General features: G+C 41.0%; 1 protein-coding gene across 1 annotated transcript in view; it reads right to left on the bottom strand.

The window, feature by feature from the left end:
* The window catches only part of LOC139219793 (disintegrin and metalloproteinase domain-containing protein 12-like), a 68,592-nt gene extending 50,175 nt beyond the window's left edge, over positions 1–18,417 (bottom strand). Inside the window, exons 1-3 of the mRNA XM_070851758.1 lie at positions 18,312–18,417; positions 7,876–7,997; positions 5,471–5,544 (exon numbers count right to left, since the gene is read on the bottom strand). Coding sequence (XP_070707859.1) covers positions 5,471–5,544; positions 7,876–7,997; positions 18,312–18,417 — 302 coding nt within the window. The remainder of the gene's footprint in view (positions 1–5,470; positions 5,545–7,875; positions 7,998–18,311) is intronic.
* Positions 18,418–27,056: the final 8,639 nt, after the last annotated feature.

Raw genomic sequence — 27,056 nt, 5'->3', positions numbered from 1 at the left:
TAGCAGCAGGAACTAAGGTCAACCAGATGTGTGTGCTTCAATGAAATACCAATTAACTGAAGATTTCCTTCTAAATGTGATTTTAGTGGTCAAGCATGACATCAGTCAATCCAAAAATTCACCTTTAAGGAATTAAGATAATGTCAAAAAAGCGCATGCAAGCCATGATCAGAAACATTATCCTGCAAACATTATGACGAAGCTGTTATTATAGAACTTCAAATTAGTTTTTTAAACTGTCTGAGTGAGCACTGGAGCCTTAATGAGAAAAAGACTTCATCTTGTTTTACTTCTGAATAAATGACTTGGGGAAGGATTTGACACAGTCCTTATCCCACTCCTGGCTTGATGACAAGAGGAAGGATTTGATACACATGGGTGTCATTGGGTTTGACGCTTTCACAATCTGTGTGTGGCTCAGCAGCCGGGGACAATAACTCTACAAAGGAGGTCACAGAGACGTTTTTTTTCCAGAAAGGCTTGGTTATTTGTGCGGCGTCTTTAGCCTCCTGTTTGTTCAGTTCCCCAGGAGAGGCTGTTTCCTGCCCGTGTTTTCAGTGAGCCACGAGGACATCTTCACTGAGAGAGGCAGCAGATCACAGGCCAACAGCAGCCCAGCCTGAGATATAACATCCCTAAAACCCAACACGCAAAGTGGGACAAATTATATCTGGAACCTGTCCAGGTTAAAATTCTAGTGTTCTTCCAAACACTAGAGAGATAGAAGAAGTTTGCAATCAGGCCTTTCACTCAGAAAACATATCCTCTGCCTGCCCTGTGTCCAGGGAAAAAGGCCAGATTAAAGTGTGTATATGCACATCTGTGTGTACTCCTTTGTGTCTGTTCGTCTCCCAGCACAAAAGGCTCCACAAGATGGATGGCCAACCCTCCAGGTCCCTTACGCTTAAGGCCAAACAACATGATGAGCAGGGAGAAACCCCAAATGCAGGCAACCGAGAACATCCTCCACCCTGCTGACGAGCCCCAGGCCTCCTTTCAATGATCCTGCAGTCCATTAGAAAGAGAAACATGGATAGCGAGCATGTTGCCTGCTCAGCTTGGGACTCATCTTGATATGCCTGGAGGCCTCACATTCAAAGCCACAAAGCAGCAAGTGTTGCTAGAACAGCTTGGCCAGAAGTGGTTCCATACCCAGTGGTCAAAGCTCAACAACAGTCCCCACTAGTGTAAAATGCGCTAGCTAGCCTCAGGGTGTCTCTCCCCCAGAGGAGGCAAGAAACTCAATAAGGGAAAGCCTCTACTTATGTGAAAATAAACTGATGCACTTATATGAAATGATAAATGGATGCCGATATACAAGTCCTTTCTACCTGAGCAGGACAAAGTGCTTTACTCACCCGTGCACACACACACACACACACACACACACACACACACAACTGCCTGCTCATTGAGAGCAAACAGGTTTCGAGTGTTGCGTTGAAATGTAATAAAGGAACAAATGTGCTATTTTACTAAAGCAAAGACCATGTGAAGCTTTTGTTTAGACCGTCATCTACTAACTAAGTCAATCAGAGAAGATGAGACGCCACCAGGGATTAGGCTCCGTGCAGCAGCTGACAGTGATCAGACTTACTTCATGAACATTCTGTTTGCAGTAAATGCAACAACATGTTGCTACATGATGCAGAAACAGACAACGTGAGCTTTTAAAGTTGGCTAATTTTTTTTTTAATCGTTCAAACAGGGAGAGCATGACATGAGCCACATGCCCGGGCTGACACTGTGCTGACTTCAGTATGAAGTCTGATCTTCACGCACTTTTTACATAAAGCCGATGAAGTGATAAAGTTTAATTTTCACCAGCTGGACTTGGCATTTCATCATCAGTGCCCTCATGCAAATAGCATCATCATCACCTCTGCTAATTAATGTCCTGGATGAAAACCTGAATTTACTATGCCTGGAGGATGTTTTAATAGCCACCTGTGGTTCAATCAGGTAGTTTTTATACCACTTTTATGTTTAGTCAGAGACAGAACTGCATTAAGAACTGACTTCACTTTGACCCGACCTGGAAGACTGATATGTTTGGCCATGAACACTGGAATCAAACTACTCATTACAGAAGTGCTCTAATATCAATATGCAATTCAGGGCTCTTGGATTTCTTGCATAAATGCTTCTCCAACTAAAGAGGCTAATGATCAAAATACATTTCTTACAAAAATACTGGTAGCTAAAACCAATACAGTCTGCAACACATGGTCTTTTCTTCTGGGAGATTGATGATTATTAAAACAATGAATATGTGCTTCATGTCTGAGTGCTGTGAGTCTGTCTCAACACAACTTTTTTTTTTGGGTGGTGGTGGGGGGGGTGTCATTAATCATTGAGTCACTCTGAGAACATGTTAATTCAATGTTAATATGCTAACCTAAAGCGATTGGATGACAGTCCAGAACTAATCCATATTCCTCTTTGCAGTTTTTGAGTTTGAAGCTACACCAATACATGGGTGCCTAAAATGGCAGTATTTCCACATGGAGACGGCCTTGATCTTTCAGGCAGTCATCTTTTGAACCATAATATGGAGCGCCTGTTCACACGGTTGACATGTTGCTCCAGGCAGCGTATGCCATTTCCATCCTGGCAACAGGCCATTTTCAGAGGGTGTCCGGGGATGTTGTAAGAATATCTAACGCCTGTGACTCCTGCTTCTGCAGCCCTTAATGCCAAGGAGCCAACAGTTTTCATCATATTGCAGGCTTTCCAAATGTCATCACGGCCACTTACACTAAACAGCTAACCATAAGAGTAAGAAAAGGTGATCTAACAGTATACATCCTGTGATGTATTTTGGAAAAACTACAGTAGCACCGAAAGGCAAGGCAACATTTATAATGGTACAGTTCGTTATTTTGTTAAATGGACATTGTCACTGGGAGGATGCCACAGAGGATTATGACAAATTGCCATTTGCTATAGACAAATATCTTAAGGAGAAATGATACAGTATAAAGTCAATATTTCATGACTTCCTCTGAGAGTATTTTGTCTCTGTTAAATTCTCAAATGTACCATAAATGGACTGATGATACGTGACAGCTCAGCATGCCGCTGGCGTCAAATGGATTTGAAAGATGGGAATATCAGAATTCTTTGTAGGAATGCGAATAAAACAGACTGATATTTGCTGCTCCGATCTTAGCATTTAAGTTTCATATATCAAAATGCAGTCACAGATTTCAGCAAAACACGTTTTATGTAGTTCAGCGGGGATGGTTTACACTCCCTAAAGCCGTTGACGTGCTTTCTCATAAGAAGTCTGGTTTATTCGGCCAACAGTGTTACAGCAGGGATCAAGCTGAAGGTTAAACATTAGACCTTGAAATGCCAAAGCTCTAAACTTCACAATAAGTCAGTCACGAAGCCAAAGCAACATATTAAAGAGACTTAAGAGAATAGTTAGATTTGCTGTTTCTATCGTTTTCTGGCTTTAAATTCACCAATTTAATGAGTTGAGTTGTATAAAAAAAAAAAAAGATGCAACAAATGTGCAAAACTCTTCTCTATAAAGGAGGAAAAACTTAATAATTTCAAGCAGTTTGTGATAAAGAATTTCATGCACCCCAGCCTTCCTCGGCGACCTTTACTACTCTCTATCACACTCCAGGGGTGATGTAAGCTCAGACACACACTGAGCATGTTCCCCTCTCAATACAACAGAAATGATTGCATTCAGCTGTGCAGCACACATCGATCGTGTTTTGTTGCCAGTGATGTTTATTAACGACGACCTGAGAAAACAAAAATAAATGTAGGGGTTTAATTCAAATCATTTCATTCTGGACCACATTTTTTCCTACTCTACTGATGTCGGCTGTGTTTGAACAACTGGATTTCATCAGCGGCGCACAGCCAGTGTGCCAGCAACCTCAGACAAGAACCCCTCGCTTAATGTCAGCACAGCAGGTTCAGTTCTGGCTCTGGCGCACTGATCCGCAGAGCAAGCTCACTCAACAACACACATCCTCTTCAAATCCGTGTTCTATTTGTGATTTGTCTTGTCAAACATGCATGGCATTAAGTAGCTTCTATTTAGTTTTTTTTTTTAAAGTAGTACCCAGAATCCACAGATGATGAAAATTCAGCCTTTGCCAGTAATTAAACCTTGTTCTCCAGACTTGCTGCAAGTGTCGAGAGTAAATTGTGACAGACTGGTATTTGGAGTGCAGGGAGGTTTGTTTGAGTAAAGTCTTTCCATCATGCTCGACCTTATTAGAAAGATCTAGATTGCACCTTTCCATCGTCTCTGTTTGTTCCTCTTGGCCAAGGGTTTGAGCGTAACTGTGGACTTTACATTTAATGCTTTGGGACAATGATGACAGCCATGCTGAATGAGGAACATGTGGGCGATGCATGGAAATGCAGGTTATTTTTCCACTGCAGTTGATCACAGGGGGAAAAGTCTTGTTCCCATTTTGAAATGTTTTTACTGTAAGAGAATGTAATTCCTTGCTATAAATGGGGCTGGTGAAAATTTGACAATCTGCAAGTCAGCTTTGCAAAATCCCCACCTGTGCAAAGCAGGAATGTTATTCAACAGAAAGACTGAGTGTGATTTCCCATCAAAATATTTTCAAAGTAGGTAAGCCATAAAATTGCGGTCGCTGGTGTTGAAAGCTTTGTCCCACAGTCTGCAGGTGGAATTTACATATATTAAGTCTGGAAACAAGTGAGAGTCATGGCTGACTTTGACATAAAAACCCATCCGCTCTCTGTCTCTCTTTGCTTCCCACTCCCTTTTTCTCTCTATCACACAGACAGCTCTGCTTGTTCCTGTTTGCTCATGTGTGGCAGCGGAGCTGGATAGAAAACATATTGCTCCATCAATCACGTCCCATTCTTCTCAGCAACACACTCGACTCAGGGGTTGTCTGAGACTGAGGCCACATTCAGTCAGCCTTTGTGTAAAAATGCAAAGATGACAAATATTCCTCCAGATTCTGAGCTGTGTCCCTGTCAAACTGTACCTATTCCGATAACCTGATCTCTTTCAAATGATGTTCCCCCTGCTTGCCAGTCCCTTGGCTGACACTGTGTTGACAGTATCTTAATATACAGAGCAAGGGGTGTGTGCTGTGTTCAAACAAAGCCTCCTTCTCCCTTGTGTTATGCCAATAGATCAAATGAAAAGACAGAGCGAGCAGACGGAGGAAGATGTCAGTTTTCATCAATGTCTGGCTGATATATTCAGGAATTTCTGTCTTTCAAGTCTTTGTTTCAGCACACGAGAAGACCAAATCACAGAGAGCATTGCCATGCCAGCACTAGCGGTGCAAGACAGAAAGACTTCGTCGTTCCCCTTCCCTGGTTGTTATATGTGACACACAACTTGGCCACAACCCCAGCTGTAGCCCCTGGGCAGTGCATATGTCACCCATTTGTACTCCAGAAAGCACTCAGTTCCGAGCTGAGGCCAAGTTTGAATGGAGGGAACACTTACTCGTTTTTCTCCAGAGCCAAGAGCAGCTGTTCACCTTCCGCTTCAATCAGGAGCTTCAGTGATGCAGGGTGACTCTGAAGAGACAACAGACAGTACATGGGATAAGAAAGATTGGGTCTGGACTCAGCAGACTGCATTTTGATTGACGAAAGATTGCTCTGGTTGCTGTTCAAGTAGTTGGAGCATTAGCTGGCATGGTCTAAATGTAAGAAAATCAATGAATTTGGTGTTATGTGCGGCAATGAAATAAAAAAGCAAATAGTTCTAAAAACCTCAAATTATAATCCTGACAAAACTGTGGCAGAGCCACCCAGTGCTGAGAGAAAACATGCAAGACGACTGTTTTCAATTGATGAGAGCAGTCAGAAATCCTTGTGAAGGGACTTTGTATCTTAGAACAAGAGCTGAGAGGATTAGCTTTATGTTTGTATTCCATTTGACATTAATCCGGCAGAAAGCCACGAGTCTTTGCACCCCTGAGTTACAGCACTGAGAGAGACCGTGTGTCTCTGTTAGAGTCAGATGAAGTGGCACCGAGACGTACATCACTTCTGTCAGTCGTGCTTTGCAGCTAAAGCACAGTGGCATGCGCGCACGCTCATCCACGTGTGCTGTGCGCTCACTCAGGCACAAAAAATCTTCTGTCTCACATCCTCCATATCGCTGGGCAACCACACACACACACACACAAATACATTTCACACACGTAGGTCAATCTGGGTCAACTGTGGAAAGGAGCACTGCTCTGGGTTAAGTCATCCATCACCCCCCGTGGAGAAGAATGTCTAGTGGATCATAAGAGGATATGGAAGCAGAACACTTAAGGTTTTTGGCAGTATGATTGCACAAACCATGTGGGACCAAATCTCCGCATATTTTCTGTTCAGACAGCTTTCTATATGCATGTTCAGACCTCCGTCACACTGAATAACGTCTATGACGACTGCCATCAATAACTTTAGGGGAAATCTAGATAGTTCACTGCATGTCTGTGCTTGTTGTTAAGGAAATATATATATATATATATATATATATATATATATATATATATATATATATTTAATTAGCACTTAATTTTACCTTCGTTGTGAACATTCTTGAATCCACTGATCTGAGGTTTTTGTTTTGTTTTTTGGGGTAATAATATCCCAGAGAAACCTTGTGGCACCATGCCTGTTTGGTTGAGCCAGAACAAATTAATTCACAAATGAATTGACTCAATAACACAACCTGAAAATGCAAGCTGTGTTTTGAGTCTGCCTGGCAGCCATGTATTTTGTTTTTCTAATGTCTGGGATTAGAACACCAAACAGAGCCAAGAATTCCAGATTTCAAACATTTCAATAATGATCCAGTGCGTTGTATAGTCTTTTCTGCTGTTCTGAGATGCTCACATTGTACATCTGTCTGTGCTTGGAATGGACTGAACTGACCACAAAGAGGCAAAGACTGCTATCTCTGCCTGGCTGTTTGCGGTCCTGCACCCTTTAGCTGACTCTTGGTGCAGATGTGTGAGCAGGCCGCATCGCATTAATGCTGAGGTGCACCATGCAATTTCAGGTTCATCTAATTTTAACTTCAATTTGCATTCAATTTAAACAACAATTACCAACCTCGATTATTCATTAAATCCATGAGCAATGTTAATTTAAGGCTATATTAAATAGGAGAACGCCAACAACCTTTCAAGACTGGAGTAAGACTGGCCACAAATTGAGAAAGTCTTCTAATTATAAGTTAATGTAGCATAAATTTTGAATCTAAAATCTGTTGCATTTTGCACAGATGATTTGGAGAGACTTGATTAGATTTAGTTCAGTTCTAAATTCAAAATGCAGTGTTAACCCTGTCCAAACTTAGATTTAACTTCATGAAGATTCAATGTGGGTTCAAATGTCTATGTAGGTTTAACACATTTAAAAGAAAACCTTGATTTTAAATGAGTTAGGATCTTTACACCGATGCTCAGCGTGTTGTTTTAACACATGGATGTTTTTGGTCATAACCCCACTCAGAGCTCTTCCACTAGTGGGACCAAAGATTTTGTCCTGTGGGTTACATGAGACTAGTGGTCATAAGGTTACTACGCTAGAATAATTTGTCCCCCTTGAGAACATGAATGTGTTCAACAAACGTCATGGCAGGAAGCTCTGGAGTGTTGCCAATCTAGATATTGACATTTCCTGTACACAGGTGATGTCATGAAAGTGTATTCTGAGATGACGGCACAAGACCGGAGGTGAAGAGTCAACCAAAATTATTCTGAATCATCTGCTGGGGACCATGAATCTCGATACCAAATGTCATGACACTATGCTCAGTGTAGGATAGACAAATGGGTGTTTAAAAGCAGAGTAAAAGCGTAAAAATAAATGTGTTTAATTTTATCAACTGCTTTTCTTCACCTGGGATTTGAGCTGGCTGATTGGTTTCCAGTCTTGTCCAACAAGCTGAAGAGGTACTGTAGTCCCGTAGTGTTTCTGCTTTGCTGTTGGTCTGTGTTGAACAGTCATGCTCAAGAGATTCCCTGTGAGAGAAAATGAGAATACCATGTGAGAATACATGGAAAACTTCAAAGTGCTTCATTCTAAATCCTCTCTGCATCTGTAGAACCACACCCTGTCGATCTTCGTGGAAACAAACAATGGGAACATTATCTAAACAATACTGATAATGAATTCCTCCCCGCTATTAAAGACCTGAGCCTGGTGTTCATTATTAACACCATCGGGACTCAACCTGACAGTGCAGCTGCCTTGTAATATAAAATGTCACTTCAACGAAATCACAGTATTTGCGTTTGATGGCTTTTCTGTGTCACAGCACACAAATAATGCTCCCTGAATGGTTTTGTTTTTCATAACCAACAATTATCTACGCTGACAACACGCCGTCTCCAATACATCCTCGCCCCTTCCTGAACATATGTTCACCTCCTTTTTATAGGCTGTCAGTAGAATGGAGCCCATCTCCTCTGCCATTACAACATGAATACAACAGCACTAATCAGCACTCTCAGACATCAAGCAATGAGAACTGTTAGCCTGTGGCAAAACCGTAACCACCCCCTCTGCCACTAAAGCTACATAAATCTTCACAGTTTTTCAGGAACGGAGAGTTTCGAGCAAAACTGGGGTTGCTGCTGCTGCTATGATAACTCCTAACACAGGGCTAGTGTCCTGGATGCAGTGCAGGGATTAGACGTAGCTTTGGGGCATTGTTCCCAGCATGCTTTTATCTCCTCTCTCTCTGTTCTGACAGGGTGTTAACTGAGCCTCCGAATGACTACAATTCATGGAGCTCTGGTGTGTTGCCAGTCATTTAAGAGTATATTTGCCCCCAAATCCAATATTGATGTCCCCAAGTGTGCTGGCAGGAGATGAAGTGGCAGAAAAACGGCCACTATCTCAAGCAAACCTACCACTTATAACATTGATAGAAGCTGCAATCACTCTTAATAGTACACCATGAGCACACAGTGAGTCACAATGCAATAGTGAGCCACTGGAAGACACTGCTAACGGGATTCCTGCAGTAATCAGCCCTCCACAGCGGGGAGGCTATTTCGTAGCTTGGGTCTCTTACTAAACAGCAGGGGTAGTTAAAACCATTTGTTTCAGTGGAAGCATCCTAAATCAAATGTTTGCTTGGTTTTTTTCCATTGACACTCCATCGAACGCCTCCAAACAGCAGGGAAGATTTAGTTTGAGGATGATGTCAACTTGTTATATAGGAGTTATGTGTGTGGCCTGAGCATGATTTATGTATGTTTTCAACTTAAACTTACTTCTTAATTTTGAGTCACATTTCACACACTCATATAACCACAAAAAACACTCGAGGGGACACACTTGTCACAGATTATTAGTACCAGCAGATTCAAGGCTCTTCCTTCGAGGTTCACATCCCTTCTGCCTCTCTACGCATGACTCACCCAGCTAAATTGCTGAGTCTGCTTATTATCCAGCATTAATAACCCAGGTCAGGGAGAGCACTCCCCAGCTGAGCTTTGTTCTGGTTCTCCTCTGAGGAAACCACCACTCTGGAGTTCATCACAGAGCCGCTCCAGCTGATAGCAGAGAGCCAGAGGTGACCAGCTCAGCAGTCCTCATCCAGCCCCAGCCTGATGATGAGAAGCAGGCCCAGCGAGGACAGGACGGCATCACACACACAAGAGTGGGGGAAGCATCCTACCCTCATTAGTTCTGGAAAACCATACCATCTGGGGGAGGTGGGCATGCTGAGTAAGGGAACGTGTGACAACCTCTGTGAAAAGTACAGATGGATAAACACAACAGATGAGGGGAAAAACAGAGAATAGTTTTGACAGAGAGAGGTCAGTCCACGTTGTGGTTAGCCTATTTATGCGGCTAACACACACAGAATGGAACGGCCGCTGCCTTTTCTGGGCACGCTCCACATTAACTTTGAAGACGAGGTTCGCAACCATACAGCTTTTGGTTCCCTGACTTCAAAGCCTGCAAGTGAATAGCCATTTTGTTAATGTGGTGCGCTATGAGGTTTAATTCCCGCTTATAAATGGCATTATATTAGTGGAAACGGTCTGCAGGCTCGTTTTTTTTTCTCCACATGCTTGGGAGAGACATTTGGTTAAAGATGGAACGTGGCAGGGCTGTGGTGTGTAGAGTGTGTAAGTGGCTTTTGTTAGCTAGAATGTTATAAGAGCCACCAGAAGCATTAAGGGGGCGGTAAAAGTGGCACCAGAACCCAAAGCCTTATTTATACGTTCAATAAAGGAGAGTGTAAACAGAGGTCTTAATAAAGCAGAGCTCTGGCCATGATCAGCTCCCTTTATGCTCCAGTGTACACAAGGAGAGTTTGTGCCATTTATATTGCCTCAATAAAGTAAGTGCTTGGTAGGAGGATTGTATGTCTGTGTACATGGAAATGTGACTGTGTGTGTTTTGGTTCGCGTGTGGGTGACTGAAATGTGATACAGACCTACGACTGAATAAAATAATACATTTGGCTTTCCCTAGCAGTGGTATTAAGAAAAATAACTATCTATTATGTACTGCACATGTTAAGTCATTGTTTTGTTGTTTTACACACTATAACACTGTAGATGATTTGCAGGTTGCAGCTTAACAGCAGTGTAGCATGTCAACACTAAGCATAGATTAAGTGATTTGCAGGTCAAAAGGTGTCAGGGCGTCTAAACTGGGCTGAATTTGATTGAAAGGTTGTTTAGACGTCTAGGTCAGAGGTTCCCAACCTGGGGATTTGGATCTCCCAGGCGGTTTTGTCGCGAGATAATAACAAGATAGGACAGAAGAAGAAAATAACCCAAATCATGTTGTGTTTTCTCAAATCTTAGCTTTTTTTCTTGTGAAACGTTGGAGAGTTTAACCTTTTCGGCACTACTGTAATAAAATAATCTGAGAAAGGTACATCTTTAGTTGAACTCTCCTGGACAAGAACACATGCGACTTGTGGCGACTACGTGGGCATTGCTTGGCAATAAAAGGACCACATGAGAAAATGTTAGGAGCTTGTGTTCTGGCTTAGTCGTAGGATTTTTGGTTTGTAGCTCCCTAAAACAAGACCTCGGTCACCAATCACCACTGGCTGCATATGAGTGTTGGTTATGAGCACATCAATCAAAGAGTACATTTTCCCTGTTGTATTTGAGTAATTTAGCAACATTATGAAGTCGTTCACAAGAGCAATAAAGATTAAAAGAACATCAAAAATAGGCTTGTTTATGTGCTAATGATCTTTTTTGCTTCATCAATCTGCTCTGCAATTTTCGGAGACATTCAGAAAGCAGCGATTTGGTGATGTGCATGTCAAGAGATGCCCTATTGCCTGGTTAAGATATAACAGTTGTTTCAACAGCATTTCAATGACTATATTTCATTCATTCAACCAAACTTTGGCCTGTTTAAAACTTGACATCTAGCTGTCTAGCTGGGTAAACAAAATCAGTGCTTACTGGGGCAGTTTACAAATCCTGATGGTATTTCACAGTGAATCATTCTCTGGTTTTATCAGCGCCCCCAACTTAATGCATTCTCCACAGCCTATGAGCTGCTGGTCCCAGGGAACAAATGACCTTCCTCAGTTCTTTGCAGATCTCAAGACGTCCTCTCTCTTACTGCCCTTTCGCTGCTCCAGCCCTTCTCTTTCCCCTTCGCTCCGTTCCACCAAAACAAACCAACAACTGTTCAGCTTTATTAAACCCCAGAGTCTGCTTTCTCGCAACCAGCCACAGCTCACTCCTTGACAGGCAACCATGAAATAATGTATTCATAACAATCTTTGCTTTTGCAACACAAATGGCACGCTGTTCTTTTCATCTGCACACTTGATGAGGCCGTGCCCCCCCATATGTGCACAGGTCCTCAGTGAGATGGGATACAGGCTACACATGCGAGCACACACCAACAACGAGTGCTCCTAATCATAGTCGCCCTTGCTTGATGGCTGGCGCAGGGAAAGCACACAAGGACACACTCAAAGTCACTTTGACAGCAATTCTTCCCAATCTTGCAAATATGTCAGATTGAAAATGAAAAACAACGTCTTTGGCAGCTCGAATTAGACTCTTTGAATGACACAAAAACAAGTGCAAAGGAGACACACTTGAGATGATTCCAGCATTGTTTAACTCGGGCGGACACTGTTTAGTTACAGCTCAAACCTCCAGAAGAAAATGGGCTTGAAATAAGAGCATGTGGAATTAATTAGGGCAGAGTGATGAGTTTAATATGGCCTGTTTAAAGCAGCCCTATGACACAACAAAGAAAAATGGTTAAAAGAAAAAAACTCTTTCCTTGGTTCCATATGGAAGTGTGTTGTTGATAAAGCAAATCTAATAAAATGATCACTTTTTCTACATCAAGAGCACGTATCCACAGCCATTTTTATCCAGTTTTAATGCATGTCTTTAATCGGAGCACTGACTCGATTGGACAGCAAAGTTTCTGAGCCAAAACTTGGTTCTGACATCAGCCCGTCGGGGAAAACTTGGTTAATGTTTATGGCTATTGTTCATTTAATAATGGGTGATTGACAGGCATATCACGAATTCCATTTATCCCCAATCAGAGTGGGCAAATTATGCTAATTCAAACAGAATGGTGATTGGGAATAGAGTGATGAATGATACATTGGGAGGAAGACCCATCAAGCAGACTCTCTTTCATAAATGACCTTGGAGATAAAAGTAATGAACTCCGCTGCCATTCATTATCTCTTTCTCCCCTTCATCTTCTCTAGCCATGTGACTAATCATTATTGATTTTCCTATTGATTCTTCTGTCAATTATTCAATGAATTCTTAATCTATAAAATACCAAAATATAGTGAAAAATGCCCATCTTAAGATCAATATTCAAATTGCATGTGTTTCATCAACCAATGGTCCAAACACCAGACGAACAATTAGTCAAGTAACTGATGATAATCATCAACAGTTTTAGTAATTTATGCAATTCTATGAAAAAAATGCCTGCTGAAATGTGAGCATTCGCTGCATTTTTTATACGGTTCATTGCATAAAACAAGCAATTTCAGGGCTTGTGATGAGCATTTATCACTATTTGACATTTCATAAATCTAAAAATAGACATACAATACACAGATTAATAAATGATGAAATGTTGATTACTTGCAGCCCTTAAGTATACGAAAGAAAAGCAGCAAATTCTAATATTTGGGAAGCAGGACTTGATGTTCTGTTCATCACCTAATCGACCGATCTTCACCTTGATGCATGTAACTCGCTCCTCAAGCAACAGCGCAGGGTTCATAGGCATTACAGAGCAAAGGTGAGAAGTGCCTGGTAATCTTGGCTTGACTCCACAGTAAACATTTGACCCATTTGGGGGACATTATGTCAACACCCTGAGGGTTGCACGAGGAAACATAGAAACCTGTAGGTGACATCATCACGGTAATAGGAATCCACACAAACTAGAAAGAGGCTCTCCTTAAATCAAATCTAATAAGCCAGCAGTATGTCAGAAGTCACAGCAATGAGAGTTGTTAACGGTTGGATTTATTGGTGGATGATTTTTTTTTTTTTAGAGCATACTTGGGGTCATAACAAAGCCGTTTAACACTAGGCTCCCACTACTGGTAAATAGCCTCTTTGTGTGTTCTCTCTCCTTCTGTCTCTGACTCTCTGCCCCACCTTTTATACTGAACTCATTTGCTGTCACACTACCCCGATGTCAGCACATAATTACACTATGGGAAATAGATGGTCCTGCAGCAAAAATTCCCCTTGGCTCAGCAGGAGGTTAATGTTGTCCGAGATCCGGTGCCGTTACGCCCCCGGCGGCTGAAACTGTTACGCCTTCCCTGCTGCGAGGGCTGCGCTCGCTGCCTGGCAGGGAGCCTGTGTGCCTCAGCAACAAAGGTCAGAGTCGGAGAGCTTCTGGAGCAGAGCTGTGTGAAAGCTTGTTAATATGGTCCCTATGATGGATTTCATTTATAGCGCCTTGGAACAACTCTCTGTCATGGGAAGCACATGTCTGGAGCACATTCAAAGCATAAAAAAAGACTAAAAAACAAAACCTCAGGCCACAGCAGAGAGAGAGAAGGGGTGCTGGGGGAGGAGGTGTCTTATAGATCCCCATTGTACAGTATGCAGTGGCAACCATTTCATCACCTCAGAGGACAGTTTCTTTAAATATCACATACCTCAAGGATTATAACGACAAATGTCAGTGCAAGATAACATTGAGACGGTTCAGAGTCACTTGATTATTAAATCTTCAGAAAATTATGCAACACTAGTTTTGATATTTCAATTCTGTTCGTTTTAGTCATTAATCATGTAAACAGGCAAACACTCATTTCTCTGATTTTGCCAACATACAGATCCTTGGATGTGTCACAGAGGGAAAAAACAATCATTTGTGCTCAATTTAATAATTAGTCTTTTCAAAATGCCAATTCCTGCTCTTGATTCAAATTATTTGTGCTATTGCGATTGAAATTCGTAATTCATCCATATGTTTTTTTTTGACACGTCCCAGGCTCCATACAAATGCTATGATTTGCTGTTTTTTTCTGTGCATCATTTTGGACTGCTGGTCAGAGAAAAAACACACAATTTAAAAAGGCATTAACTTGAGCTCCCAACATTATAATGTAAATCAAGAAATGCTATTTTGACTAGGTATTTGAAATCCTGAACTTGAAACCATCAAACAACTTCAAACTTTTTTAAAACAGACAGGACAGACAGCGCAGGAAACATGGGGGGAGACATCATGACATGCAGCAACGGTCCTGGGCTGGATTTGAACCCGTGCTGCTGTGGTAAGAACTCAGTTTTAAGGGCATGTACTCCAACAAGGGACCTACTGGGGTGTCCCACTGCTTGAAACTTCCGTCTATATGTAGCTCTTTTAATTAAAAATACATCACAGGTCCGTCTGTGGAATCTTAACTCAGACAGATACAGACAAAGCAGCTGGCAGCAGCAGAACTTTGGGCCAATTTATTAGAAACTCACCGAAGTAGGAGGTGACCTGTCTTGTTCCTGTTGACACATCTACCTATTAAGAAAACACACTGTAGCTTTTCCCTTGTTGCATGATAGGGAGGTGACATCGGGGCGGATGCTGAATGCCAGCCTGGAAGATAGATTATCTGGAGCGAAGACTTTAAGTTCTGTGTTACAAATCTTAGTGGAAGACAATGACTGCAAGTTCATGTGGTATTTAGTCAACGTGGAGAATGCTTCCTTTGGCACACAGTGCAGTACAGTATACTAATCTGGAACTGCAATTGATTTCCGTTGATTTCTATTCCGATTTCTATTCTCTGCTCTTGCAGAGTTATAAACAGCAGTTCAGCAAAAGATTTCTAATAAACCTAATGTATGCTAACTGCTCATTGTTGATTGTCAGACAAAGTTAGCAACTAGCTAATTAAAGTCAAACATAAATTGAAAATATTGGGCTTAACAGCCCAATAGGTAGAGACCAAAGCAGAACAAAAAGGAGAGTGAATGTTGGACTTACATTCATTTGGGAGACAGAAAAACACAAATAAATGCTAATGTTGCATCCGCCGAAATATCAGCAGCTGTTTTCTAACATGGTAGCCATAACATCTTAAAAAGGTTAAGGGCATCCCCCCTTTTTTTTTTTTCTTTTTTTTTTTTTTTACAGCAGATGGTTAAGAAAAACATTTTTGCTGTACTTAGAAGTACAGCAAAAATGGAACACAAGAACAGACCAGAACAGGCTTATGAACTGTGAAACACTGATGGGGTGGAACTTGAACTAACCCAGATAGATTTGACACTGACGAGAGATATTTGAGCCAACTGGGCCCTCTGACCAGACGAGAGAGAAGACGCTCGGGGAGCGCTTTGCTGAGCTCAACTCTGACCTGTCTGGGTGTGAAAGTCCAATGAGAAAGACCAGAGCCAGCATCAGGTTTCAGTTTGTGTGTTAAACTTTTCTTGTGTTGGGAAGAGGGGGGTGGGGGGTGGGGGGGTCAAATGAGTCCAAAGCAGCTTTGAGGAAATTAATGCAACACATGTAGGGTCAGGCCACATGAGCACAGTCCAGCTATTTTTCCCCTCCTATATAAATATCCCCACTGCGGGACAGCGACTGGTTGATCAATCTGTCTTAATGTACAACCGCACATCGGCCAACTCTTCGTACTGGCCTCTTGGGTCTTCACTATCCTGAACAACTCATCTGGAAGATCTGAATCCATTCATACTGAAAAGATACTAAATGCCTCTGACTTGAGATGGGCCACATCATGGTTATAATGTCTCTCTGGGGAAGGACACTGTTTGCTGAAGGAATGTTTTACTACAGTCCAAAAATATATTCTCAGCTCAACTTTCATTTGTCTGAGCATGCAGCACGCAAGCTGCATGCAGCGCTGGGGGCGCAGAGAGTCATGTTGGCTGAAGCTGTACAGCTGGCTAGTAAATACTGGCTGACACTAAGTGCGTCAAGCATCGGAGGAAATCATTCACAAGCGATCCCCAGCTAGGACAGAAACATGCACAAGACAGACAGGGAGAGGAAAAGCGACAAGGAAGCTCAAGGAGTGTCGTCATGAAATATGTATGCCAACATGACGTCGCATGGAGCTGAACTGCTCCATCTTTTCTTAGCAGCCTCGAATTCATGACAGCAATGACAAACGTGCACAGTCTGGAGACAGAGTAGGGACTCATAAAAGGGAGCACTAATGATTTCCACTCATTATGCTTTAATATGAAGTAAGCTGCTACTAATTATTTTCATTAATCGAGCAATCTTTTTGTCTATAAATAGTCCAAAGAAGATGTGAAAAATTGCAAACATTTGAGAGGCTGGAAACAGTGAATATTTGGCTTTTTTATAACCTAAATGACTAATGGATTATAAAAATTGTTGCTGATTAAGTGTTTGAACAACGACTTGTGGTTTCAGCATTCATATGAAAGCAGGCATCACTGCATTTCATACTATTTGATTCTTTTTGTCTTTTAAATGTGATTCCATCTCCTGTGGGTGTAACTTGCTCACACCACTCCCTCCACACATTTATCAGCCTGAATTAGCCGCAAGCAGATAAAGATCCTGCCATCGCTGATCGACTCAGACTTTCCCCAACCACATGCCCAAATGAACTGGCGATGATGGTTTTCAACGGGTCTGAACCCCCATGGGAACAAGCACATCAAGGCCAACTTCTGATGACGATTGCTGTTGATGAATAAATGAACAACTTCCTCATCCTTCAATCTCACTTCTACACAATCGCCCTTGATGGTAATTAATTCCCAGGATACTACAGTGGAATGCCGTGACTGACAGGGTGTTTAGATGTAAAAGTATTCTGTCGGACGCAAAACACCCGAGTGCAGCTCCTCCACTCATCACAGCTGCACATATTGTGTGTGGTGTCCTTGTTGAATCTCACCTAGGGCAAGGAACACTGGTAACTGAGATGTCATGAGCCACAGCCCAAAGGGTTGTAATCACAGCATGAGGCAAACAAACACAGACACGAACCCACTCTGACATCACATCTGAACATCTCCCCAGAGCTCTCAGGCAGATGTTTTCATGTGTTGCCGGGATATCATAAACACAATAAACAAAGTGCAATTTACAGGTTAAAGTCACTTGACTGCTGAAGTTCAAACCAACAATGTGACTTTTATTTTAAATTGGCCACTAAAAAAAAAAAAAGAAGAAAAAAAAAATGGAACTCATCCATAATTGAGAAAAATGAAGTATGTTTGAAGTGCCTTGAAAAATTGAAGCATGCTTAAAATGCCAGCGAAATGCCTGGGGTGCTGGCCTACCACTGATTACAAAAGAAGAGTTTCAGCATCATCAATTATAGAGCGTCTCCTCTGCTCTAAAGGTACACACTGGATGGACTGTGAGCTAGAATGTGATGCTCTGCTTTCACACACTGATCTATCGGAAAGGAGTGAAAGAAATCAATGAATCTAGAAAGCTTGTTTGTACTGTGGAGATGTTTCATTGAGCCCAATCATGTGTCACAGATCTGTGAGTGGTGTTCTAACAAAAGGCTTTCATACAACATGATGCGCCCAGAACAGCCAAAGGGGAGACGTGAAAGCAGAATAGAATAAAATAGACACATAGCAGGCAAATGCACAATGACAGATGCAGACAGGTTAATTAAAAGACGCACATAAAAGCTTTTTCTTCGTGTTTCCAGATGAAAAGGCGGCCATTCTTTCAAATTTGGCACTGAACCTGTGATTAAACAATTAACAAACTAATCCACCTACTACTTCTGCGCATGGATCTTGGACATGACAGGAAAAACAAACTAAATTTGACACCCTCACCTCTTCTTCGCCTCTTACCTTCAGCAGATCTGGAGAGCACACTGTCACACGCCGACAACGAGACAGATAAAGCCTGAAGTGCTGTCAAAAAAACAAACTTCAGACTCCGGCTCCCGGAATTCATGATGCCCGGCTGAAGCTTGGACGGGACTGGCCAACTGTGTTACTGCAGCTCAACCATCATACAATCACAGCCCACCAACAGCTGATGTGCGAGGAACCCCCCCCACACACACCTCCTCCTCCTCTTCTTCCCCAGAATAAAACCACTTCCTGAAATATGATCAAGTATATGAGCGGCGATTTAGGAAATCCCGACGACAGCTGATTCAACTCCGCGCGCTTTCCCCATTCAGGGATGTCCAGGTCTAAAGCTGCGTCGCGCAAAGAGTGAGAACTGTGCAGGAAAGGAAATATGAACAAATACACAGGCAGCAGCTGTCTGGATCGCCCACAGGAATGACATCAATTTCGGGGCAATTACTGAAGAGAAGTGTTGTCTTATGAGTGGGACCATGTGCTTCAATGTAACGCTCCGCGAGGTCCTAACGCCGCCTCCAGCGCCCATAATCGGTTACCGAGCTGCATCAAGCACACGGAAATAAATAAAGCACAAGTTCCGGTTCCAATTTTCAAAAATATAAAAAAAAAAAAAAAAACATGCAACTGTGATGGACAGTAATGTTTGTACAATTGTTGTTGTTGTTTTTTCACTATAAAGAATATATTAAGCAAATATAGGCTAAAATAATTTATTGTGTGTCCTTTTCCTTTAATCTGTCCCAGGTTAAACAAAATAAATTTAGATTTTTCTAAAGATTCCTGATGACAGGTCATCACTTTAAGTCTACTTTTATACAGAGCTATTGCTGTGCCTTCACTGTGAGATTCAATCGAATTGCGTGAAAAAGCCTCTAAAAGTCGTTCAGATTCAAAAAATAATTAAAAAAAACAGATATAGCAGGTATTTTTGCTGGTTCCATGAGCTGAAACGTCCTATGTCGTTGCAAATTGAATATATATAAAGCTTGTGAGTGGACCTTGAAATGAATGTCTATGACTTCACAGATGCTGAATTTAACCCATGTGCCCTTGTTCTTAGAACAGCCTGGGAAGTGCAGGACAAAGAGCCTTTTATTTTGAAGGAAAACCACTACATTTCCGGCCTGTCCCTTGATGTCTCCTTCTTAACTTGACCTAAAGGCGCGCACATACTGTAACAGCCCAGTGTGTGTAAATGTGGATGAAATAGCCTACACAGCCCTCACTCGTAGATGTTTTTGTGGAAACATGTTCTTCAGTCAGAGTAAGCTGAAGGCAGCGTTGTGTGAACAAAATGCAGATTTGTAAATCCAGTTGAATGTGTTGACTCCATGTATGCAGCACTTGGCTTCAAACCAAAAGCCTTTTTGTCTGTGTACAGAACACACACCAGGAAACAGCTAATTGTCCTACTATTATCAGCATCAAGTGTATTAATGTTATGTATGTTCTAATATATTGACAGGACTCACAACCAGCCACCACTTGTTATAAAATGATGTAGATTACTGAGCATGGAGTGCCTATGGACATGGTCCATTCACACACTATAGCTGAGCTCATTGTGCTCCTCACTGTGTGCACTCTGCACCACATGACCATCCAGTTCAGAAGGTAGCGCAGACAGAAAATAGGCAGATGTCCACATGCAGGCTGGCTTAGAAAGCGTTTTCTCCCGCGACAGGACAAAATTAAAGTACAGCCTTTCAGATACATCCTATTGCTGCTTTATACCATTTGAAATATGGGAATTACAGGGTGCACTCCAGTGTCATGATACCCAGAAACCTCAATTTCTCCAAACTCTTCTTTGAGGGAGAACTCAGACTAGAAATAAAAGAATACTAAGGAGTATTTCTCTGCATGCTGATTTGAGTGGAACTCAACATTCGGCTATGGGATGTTACAAAGAGCTGATCTTTTGCTCTTTTTAAGAACCCGGGGATGCTTGGAGGAAGATGATAAGGTGCAGAGAGGAGCAGGCAGTAAAATAGGACTTTCTGTTGGTGTGCTGGGACAGATAGTGTTCAATAATAAATCCCAGCTTCATGGAAGTTATTCCATCTAACCTCTGTCATGTCGATGCAGTTTGGAATAAAACATTCTTAAGGAGTGACCAGAGACCAAATTTATGTCACATTTGCAAATTAAACAAGATATAAACACAACTCAAATATAAAAATCATACAATTAAATTCCAATATAAAATACATAAGATGAAGTGTAGAGAATTCAGTTATTTTTCCATGTTACATTGCACATTGAAACCTTCTTTGTAAAGCTGAATAGAGCAAACAACACACACTAGATGTCCTTCAGTCTAAAAGTATTCATTTTATAAAGCAGAAAAATAATATGAACTAATACGAGTGCGGTTGATAATAATCCCCTACCACTCAAATACAAACACACAAGTGCACTGAGATGAAGTAGGCTTACAAAAACAGTCCGTCACAATCACCTGTCTTCTCCCATCCATCAGCGCAAATTTAGATGGATGGAACAGCTGGATGATAGAGGAAACACCAACGTCAAAGCTAATGAGTAAAAAAAACAAAACAATTAAGAACAACGAAAAGCGCGTCTGCTCTGTTGTCTATTGTTCCAAAGAATATTCACACATCTCACTTTTGATTTATGCCCAGCTCCATCATGTTGCTGAGCAGCACTCTGAGCACATCCACTCTGGATCAAAACACACAAATCTAAATGTGTCATGGCGGGCACCAGCCCATCATGAGACAAAAACAGAGACAAAAGCTCCATTCAAATGTGCACTGTCCATTAACAGGGCATTTCCAATGAGAAGAGGTCACATTCCTTCATCGTACAGCTAATAGCTGGCACTGAGTGATGGCAGAGCCCACGTCAGGCTTCTCGCTGCTTATTGGTTGTATAATGAGGATGACTGCTGAAGACTGTCCTGGATGGGACTGTGAAGCATAATAAATTATTCCGTCTTATATCACTGCTTCACATCACATGAGATCATGTGAAAGTGGCTGCGTGCGGACATCAGTGCATTATCGTGCAGTGAGAGGTTCCTCTGCATCCCATTACATGAAGTATTCTGGAAAGAAAGGCAATTTGCAATCAAGTGAAAACAAGATAAGACTGATAAGCAGCATACATTACTGGTTCAGCCATTACACCAAAAGGGATGTCAGTCAGTGTTTTGAGATATAAGGCTTGAAGCAGAATGTTGAGACATGACTCTATACAGTGCATCCATTTCGGCCATCTTTATTTGTAATCGTACACCACAAGGGCAGTTAGGACAGCTGAGTCCCAGAGATAAGCATTTTTTTTTCTCAAAATCAATGGCAATCTTTCAAAAATATCCAAAGAGTTGTCTTACACCACTTAGCACTTGTTTGAAGGTATTTCAAGGATCTTTAAAGGCTCTTCTGCAGAGGTGCATCAAATATATTCTGTCCACTGCACAATAAAAACAGTTTCAACCTATTTAAACTGTGCCACAGTGCTGCTCTGTTTATTTATCCAAACAAAGATGAACAAATCTCTCTCTTAATGTTGGATTACTACAACACATAAATAATAACATCAAGTTTTACTATTAGGTCTATTTATCTGTGTTAATGTTATACTTATGTGGTGTCCTACAAATTGAGGAGATCTATCACTGTCTCCTATCATCTTTTTTTGGATTAGGGAATAAAGTGGAGTTGCAATAAGGGAAATAGGTTAAAAGTAGTATTTATTGTGCATTAGAATATATTGTTTTATCCAGATGGGCTGAAGGGCCTTTGAAGGTTCTGGAAAAACCTTCAAAACAGCGGTAAGTGATGTTAAATGACCTTCTGGGTTTTTGAAAGATCGCCATGGATTTATCTTTCAGAAAAACAGATGTTAAGCTCGGCAACCTGAATGAAATGCAAATGCGCGCAAGAAAAAACAAGGGCTAAAGGCCAGCTAGAGTTAAATCATGACCAACGCTGATATTTCAACTCATATTCAGCACTGTCAAAGGGCAAAGGTCACTTCATCAGTCTGTTGCACAATGCTACATTCATGTCATCGTCTTCATCCGTTGTCGCTCATTCAGCTGTTGTTCCTTTGAAGAATCTGATCCAACAGTTTCTGCAACAAGGAAACAGGATACTCAGATTACTTCAACATTTAGGACAAAATGACGGCTACAGATCACCATTCTAGTCCTCACAAAAACCATGTGGCCTTTTTGCAATCCAGGCAAACAAACAAACACACACATTCTCTCAGACACAGGAGTGAAACCTGGTCCTCTCAGCCACACTGTTCAGGTTTCCAGCTCCTCTTTCAGGACCTGCTGGAGCTTTGGCATCGCCCCTCTTCCCGGTGTTATCTGCCATAGCAGCAGTGTGGGTGGAGCAGCTGTGTGTGGGCACCCACACTGTCTGCAGCTCGGCTGAATGGTGGCACTGCACCGTAGCTCTCTCTGCCACTGAAGGGCCTTTTGTTTCACGGGGAACACAGGCCTCATACACTCAGCACAATGAGACTGTTCACAGTTTCCATAATGAGAGAAAGGGTGTGGGGTGCTCTGTGGACGAGAGTGACTAAAATTCCTCTGGCAAATCAAACTGTGTTCAGCAAAGCACAATAATCATTGAGCATACAACAATTAACAACCAATAATATCTACATCACATGCTGGAAATGTCTCTATGGTGCAGTTTTTTCAGCTTTTCTTATAAAGCTCACCGCAGAAATGCAAGAAAATAGCAAAAGTTTGGCAGCAGCGACCTCTGGTGGCACAATAACCTCATTGTTCTCAAAGGCAACCTCAAGGAATCCTTAAACCGTGTAAATATTCAGTGTAATCTGACTCCTTTTGAATTAAGCACACCTGACATCTGTTTTCCCATTGATACATCTTTACCATTTCTTTAATGTTTCTCTCCAGAGTTACGTACAATCAGTACAGCGGCATTAAATCAGAGGTCACCTCCATGACGTGTTATCTAAAGTAAAAGGTGCACATAACAAAATATTCCTCCAGCCCTGCAGTTATTATTACAAAATACTGAAAGATTTAATCAAAAATGAAAAGAAATAAATCGTTGATTATGTGCTGTATGGAATATGTCATACATGACGCTGAATGTGATTTCCTTCTTTACATTGATGCATCCCATCCACCCCCTTGTTTTTGTGTTTTTAAGGCTTTTGTATCAACCACATGTGTTCCACTCAGCACTTGTCTTTTCTGTGAACCACAATGGAGTTGATAGTTGATTTGAAATTAGTTCCAACAGCTACAACAGCAGCTGCAGAGGAGCAAAAATAAAAAGCTGCATTGTTACTACGGGGCTTTAGTATCAGCCATTACTGAAAAATGTTTCACCTTTTGCAAAGTCTAATTGAGCTTGTAGGAGAAAGGTCTGTTATTACATGCTCAATTGCATGTGGGTCATATGCACAATTAATGCTCTGCTCAGCGTGTCAGGCAAACACTTGTTAACACAATGGTGAGCTGTTTAGACATTATTTGTTTCAGTTTCATTATTTTCAGGGATTTGGTGATTCGGTGCATAATTTGTGCATACATACTTTTTAATAACAACTTCAGGGAGCTCAAAATAGGCAGGTCAGTATTTAGAGATGAAGAACATACTATTATTTATCTGCTTGGTCCGCCCTTCATTGAAGATATTCGATGTTTACATAGTGAAATATCAAAATCCAACACTCCAACAGGCTTTTTGTGGCTGCACCATTCGAGATTCAGATTCAGATTTTATTTATTTTAGGCCAAATATTGTGGCAAGGAGTACAGACATAAAGCATTTAGTAAGCATTACTCAAGAATGCACCTAGTTTATATACTATCCTTTATCATCTGCAATAATAAAATAAAATAAATAATAAAAGCTTGAACATATATGGATGGTTTACAAAGAATATTGGTAGGTGGTTCTTTCTGTTCTCAGCAATACTTGTGTTTTTTACATTCAAACAGAATGTGATATTTTTACAAATTACAAATAGCATGGCCATACCACTTTTACTATTTCAATTCATAACATGAATTGCATGATGACATACTCTGGAGCTCATAAGGCCTCCTCTGCAAAAAAAAAAAAAAAAAAAAAAAAGCTTTAACCTCTTTGCAACTGCAAGCTTCCGCTATTTATTATTCATTATCATATTATCTGATAATATCACATGAAATTATCTCTGATCCAGCCAAAAGTAAAAGAAACCCCACTCATCTAAAATGTGTTGAATAGATGTAACCCATAGTGGAGAGATACGTATGCTCCAGTAACATACAAATTAATTAAAGAGGTAGCTAAGCTTGATGTCCCTCTTCAACCAGTTCCTTCAGTAATTCTATTTTTAATACCTATAAATATCTCCCACACTTCACATGTATATAACACAACTGGTACTCTATCACAAAGCTCTGGTCTAATATCTATTGGTAAATCAAACTTTCTACCTATGCATACGAAAGGAAGCACAGCTCTAAGAGCTTATTTACAGAGTTCCTCTTCAGCAATTTAAAATCAACTGTGTGATTAAATACAACTGACCCCAAGCTAACAAAAACTCAGATTCGGCTCTTTTACCAAAACCACAGGACTTCACACAGTTATATATGTTCACGATGACATTAAGGGATCTAGATTTCTTTAGATTACTTTCTGCAATTTAAACAAGAGTGCATCTCTCCACACTATATCCAATGCTTGACTATAGCCAACAAAAGAACAGAACAGGATCCTTTACTTGAACTTTAAGCAAAACATGTTTACGTATAAACATATGCTCAGCTACTGAGTACCCTTTCTCAGAAACCTGCCTGGATTTCCTTCAAAGTACTACTATCTTCACAAAACTCGAACAACCTTACATTCAGTATATTAGTCTGAAGTTTGCCCAAATACCCAAAAGTGTAATACCCCCCCATTATTATTACAACCCTCGAAAATCCCCACTCCTCTTATATTTCGGAACAACAAGACCAGTAACCCAGTTTTTAGGGATTATCCCTGAGCTCAGGATTGTGTTGAAGAATTTAACATAAACAGGTAAAAAGATGCAGGCTGTGTTCCTAATGTATTCGTTCAAAACTTTATCTATACCAGCAGCCTTATCACTCTTCAGGCTCGCTTTACCTTTTGCAATTTATTCCTCTGTGAAATCAGCCTTTGGTGCCCCAGTAGCGAGTATATGATCAGCATGATCCCTTTGGGATTCACTATCGGCCAGCTTTTGAAGTGCTCATTGAAGTCTTTCAAGTGGACAGGACATTCTTCATCCTTGTTATTGTTAGCCGGCATATCCAAGTACAGCTTTGGGTTTTTTCCTTGATTTTCCCCAGCTCACTGTTAAATTTCATTCTTTGAGCTCTCTGTGCCTTCATCATTTCTCTTTTTTATTCTTTACTTTTAGTTGTCCCCACTTTCCTTACATTTACACTTGTTATGCATCTTCTTAAGATATGCCTGTCCTTTATATAGACATTCAAAATTAAAATGAAACCATGCACGTTTTTTTCACATGAAAAATCTTGTCTTGGAAAAGTAATTCTCATACTATCAATCATGATTCTGCATATTTCATCCCATTCCTTCAAATGTAAATATTGTCTGTGTCTTTTGCCTCACTCTATAGATAAATCCTTGGCATATCATATCAAAGCCTGAGCAAGAATGCTCGCAAGAATTAAAAAAAAAATTCTGCGGGTTCGAACAATGTTTGACTGCAGGTTAGTGACGTTTTGGTTTTGACAAAAAGATAAAGAGATTACCTTTTTGAAAAGTTCAACTCGCTGTCTGTTGCTCAAACACATCTCCTTCTTCTTCTCTTCTTCTTTTTTCTTCTTCACCTCTGCAAGTGTACTGTAACAAAATAATCATTCTGTGTCTCTTATGATGGTAGAATTTTTGGTAAAGAAAAAATGGCTTGATATTCAAACTTTTTCAAGTATTTATCTGTTACCTAAAAACAAGTATTAAGTATTTTCTAATATACAGACAGCCATTCCCCCTCCATGTGCCACTACTTACTGTAAGCTACTGTATATCAACTCTATCCAACACTATTTTCTGTATAAATCCACAATCTAACCCCTCAGTCTAACATTTCTTCCTAATCAATAGGTGGATCTGTCAGGAAAGAAAATAAACAAGTGAGGTAAGGAAGAGAAAAACATAATTAGAGCAAAAATCTTGCCAGAGACACAAGAGAAGCGTGTTTTGTATGGAGGTGTCACTGATACAGGCTCTGTCTTCACATGCAAAAGCAAAACAAGAGATAAGGTAAAGATTGAGTTGGAACTCACTGCTTAGATCTGAGCTGCATCTCTCTCCCAGTAATGGCTCTATCTCTGGGTCTGAAAAGGTTATCTGGAAACACGAGCATGTACGCACACATTCACACAGACACACACACACACACACACACACACGATGCTGATTGAGTTGAAGGCTCAAAAGCATGGCAGTAAATCACTAAAGATTTCCTGGTGTTTGAAGAGACTGAAAGCTTTCTCTCTTATAGAATCTACAGAGAGAACAGACAAGAGTATTTTAAGTTAGGATCTAAAATTGATTTCCACCTCACATTTTATGGATTATGATTTTGTATCACCATCATGCAAGAACTGTCATAAAACATTTACAGAGGTTCATCACATTGATGAACACGTCTGTGAAGTACAGTGATTTTTTAAACTCTCTGAACTTCTCTAAATCTCCCTGTCCGAGCTGC

This window comes from Pempheris klunzingeri, chromosome 20, assembly GCF_042242105.1.
Source record: "Pempheris klunzingeri isolate RE-2024b chromosome 20, fPemKlu1.hap1, whole genome shotgun sequence".
Taxonomy (NCBI): domain Eukaryota; kingdom Metazoa; phylum Chordata; class Actinopteri; order Acropomatiformes; family Pempheridae; genus Pempheris; species Pempheris klunzingeri.
The sequence above is the reverse complement of the archived record's forward strand: the minus strand, read 5'-3'. Positions and strand labels throughout refer to the sequence as shown.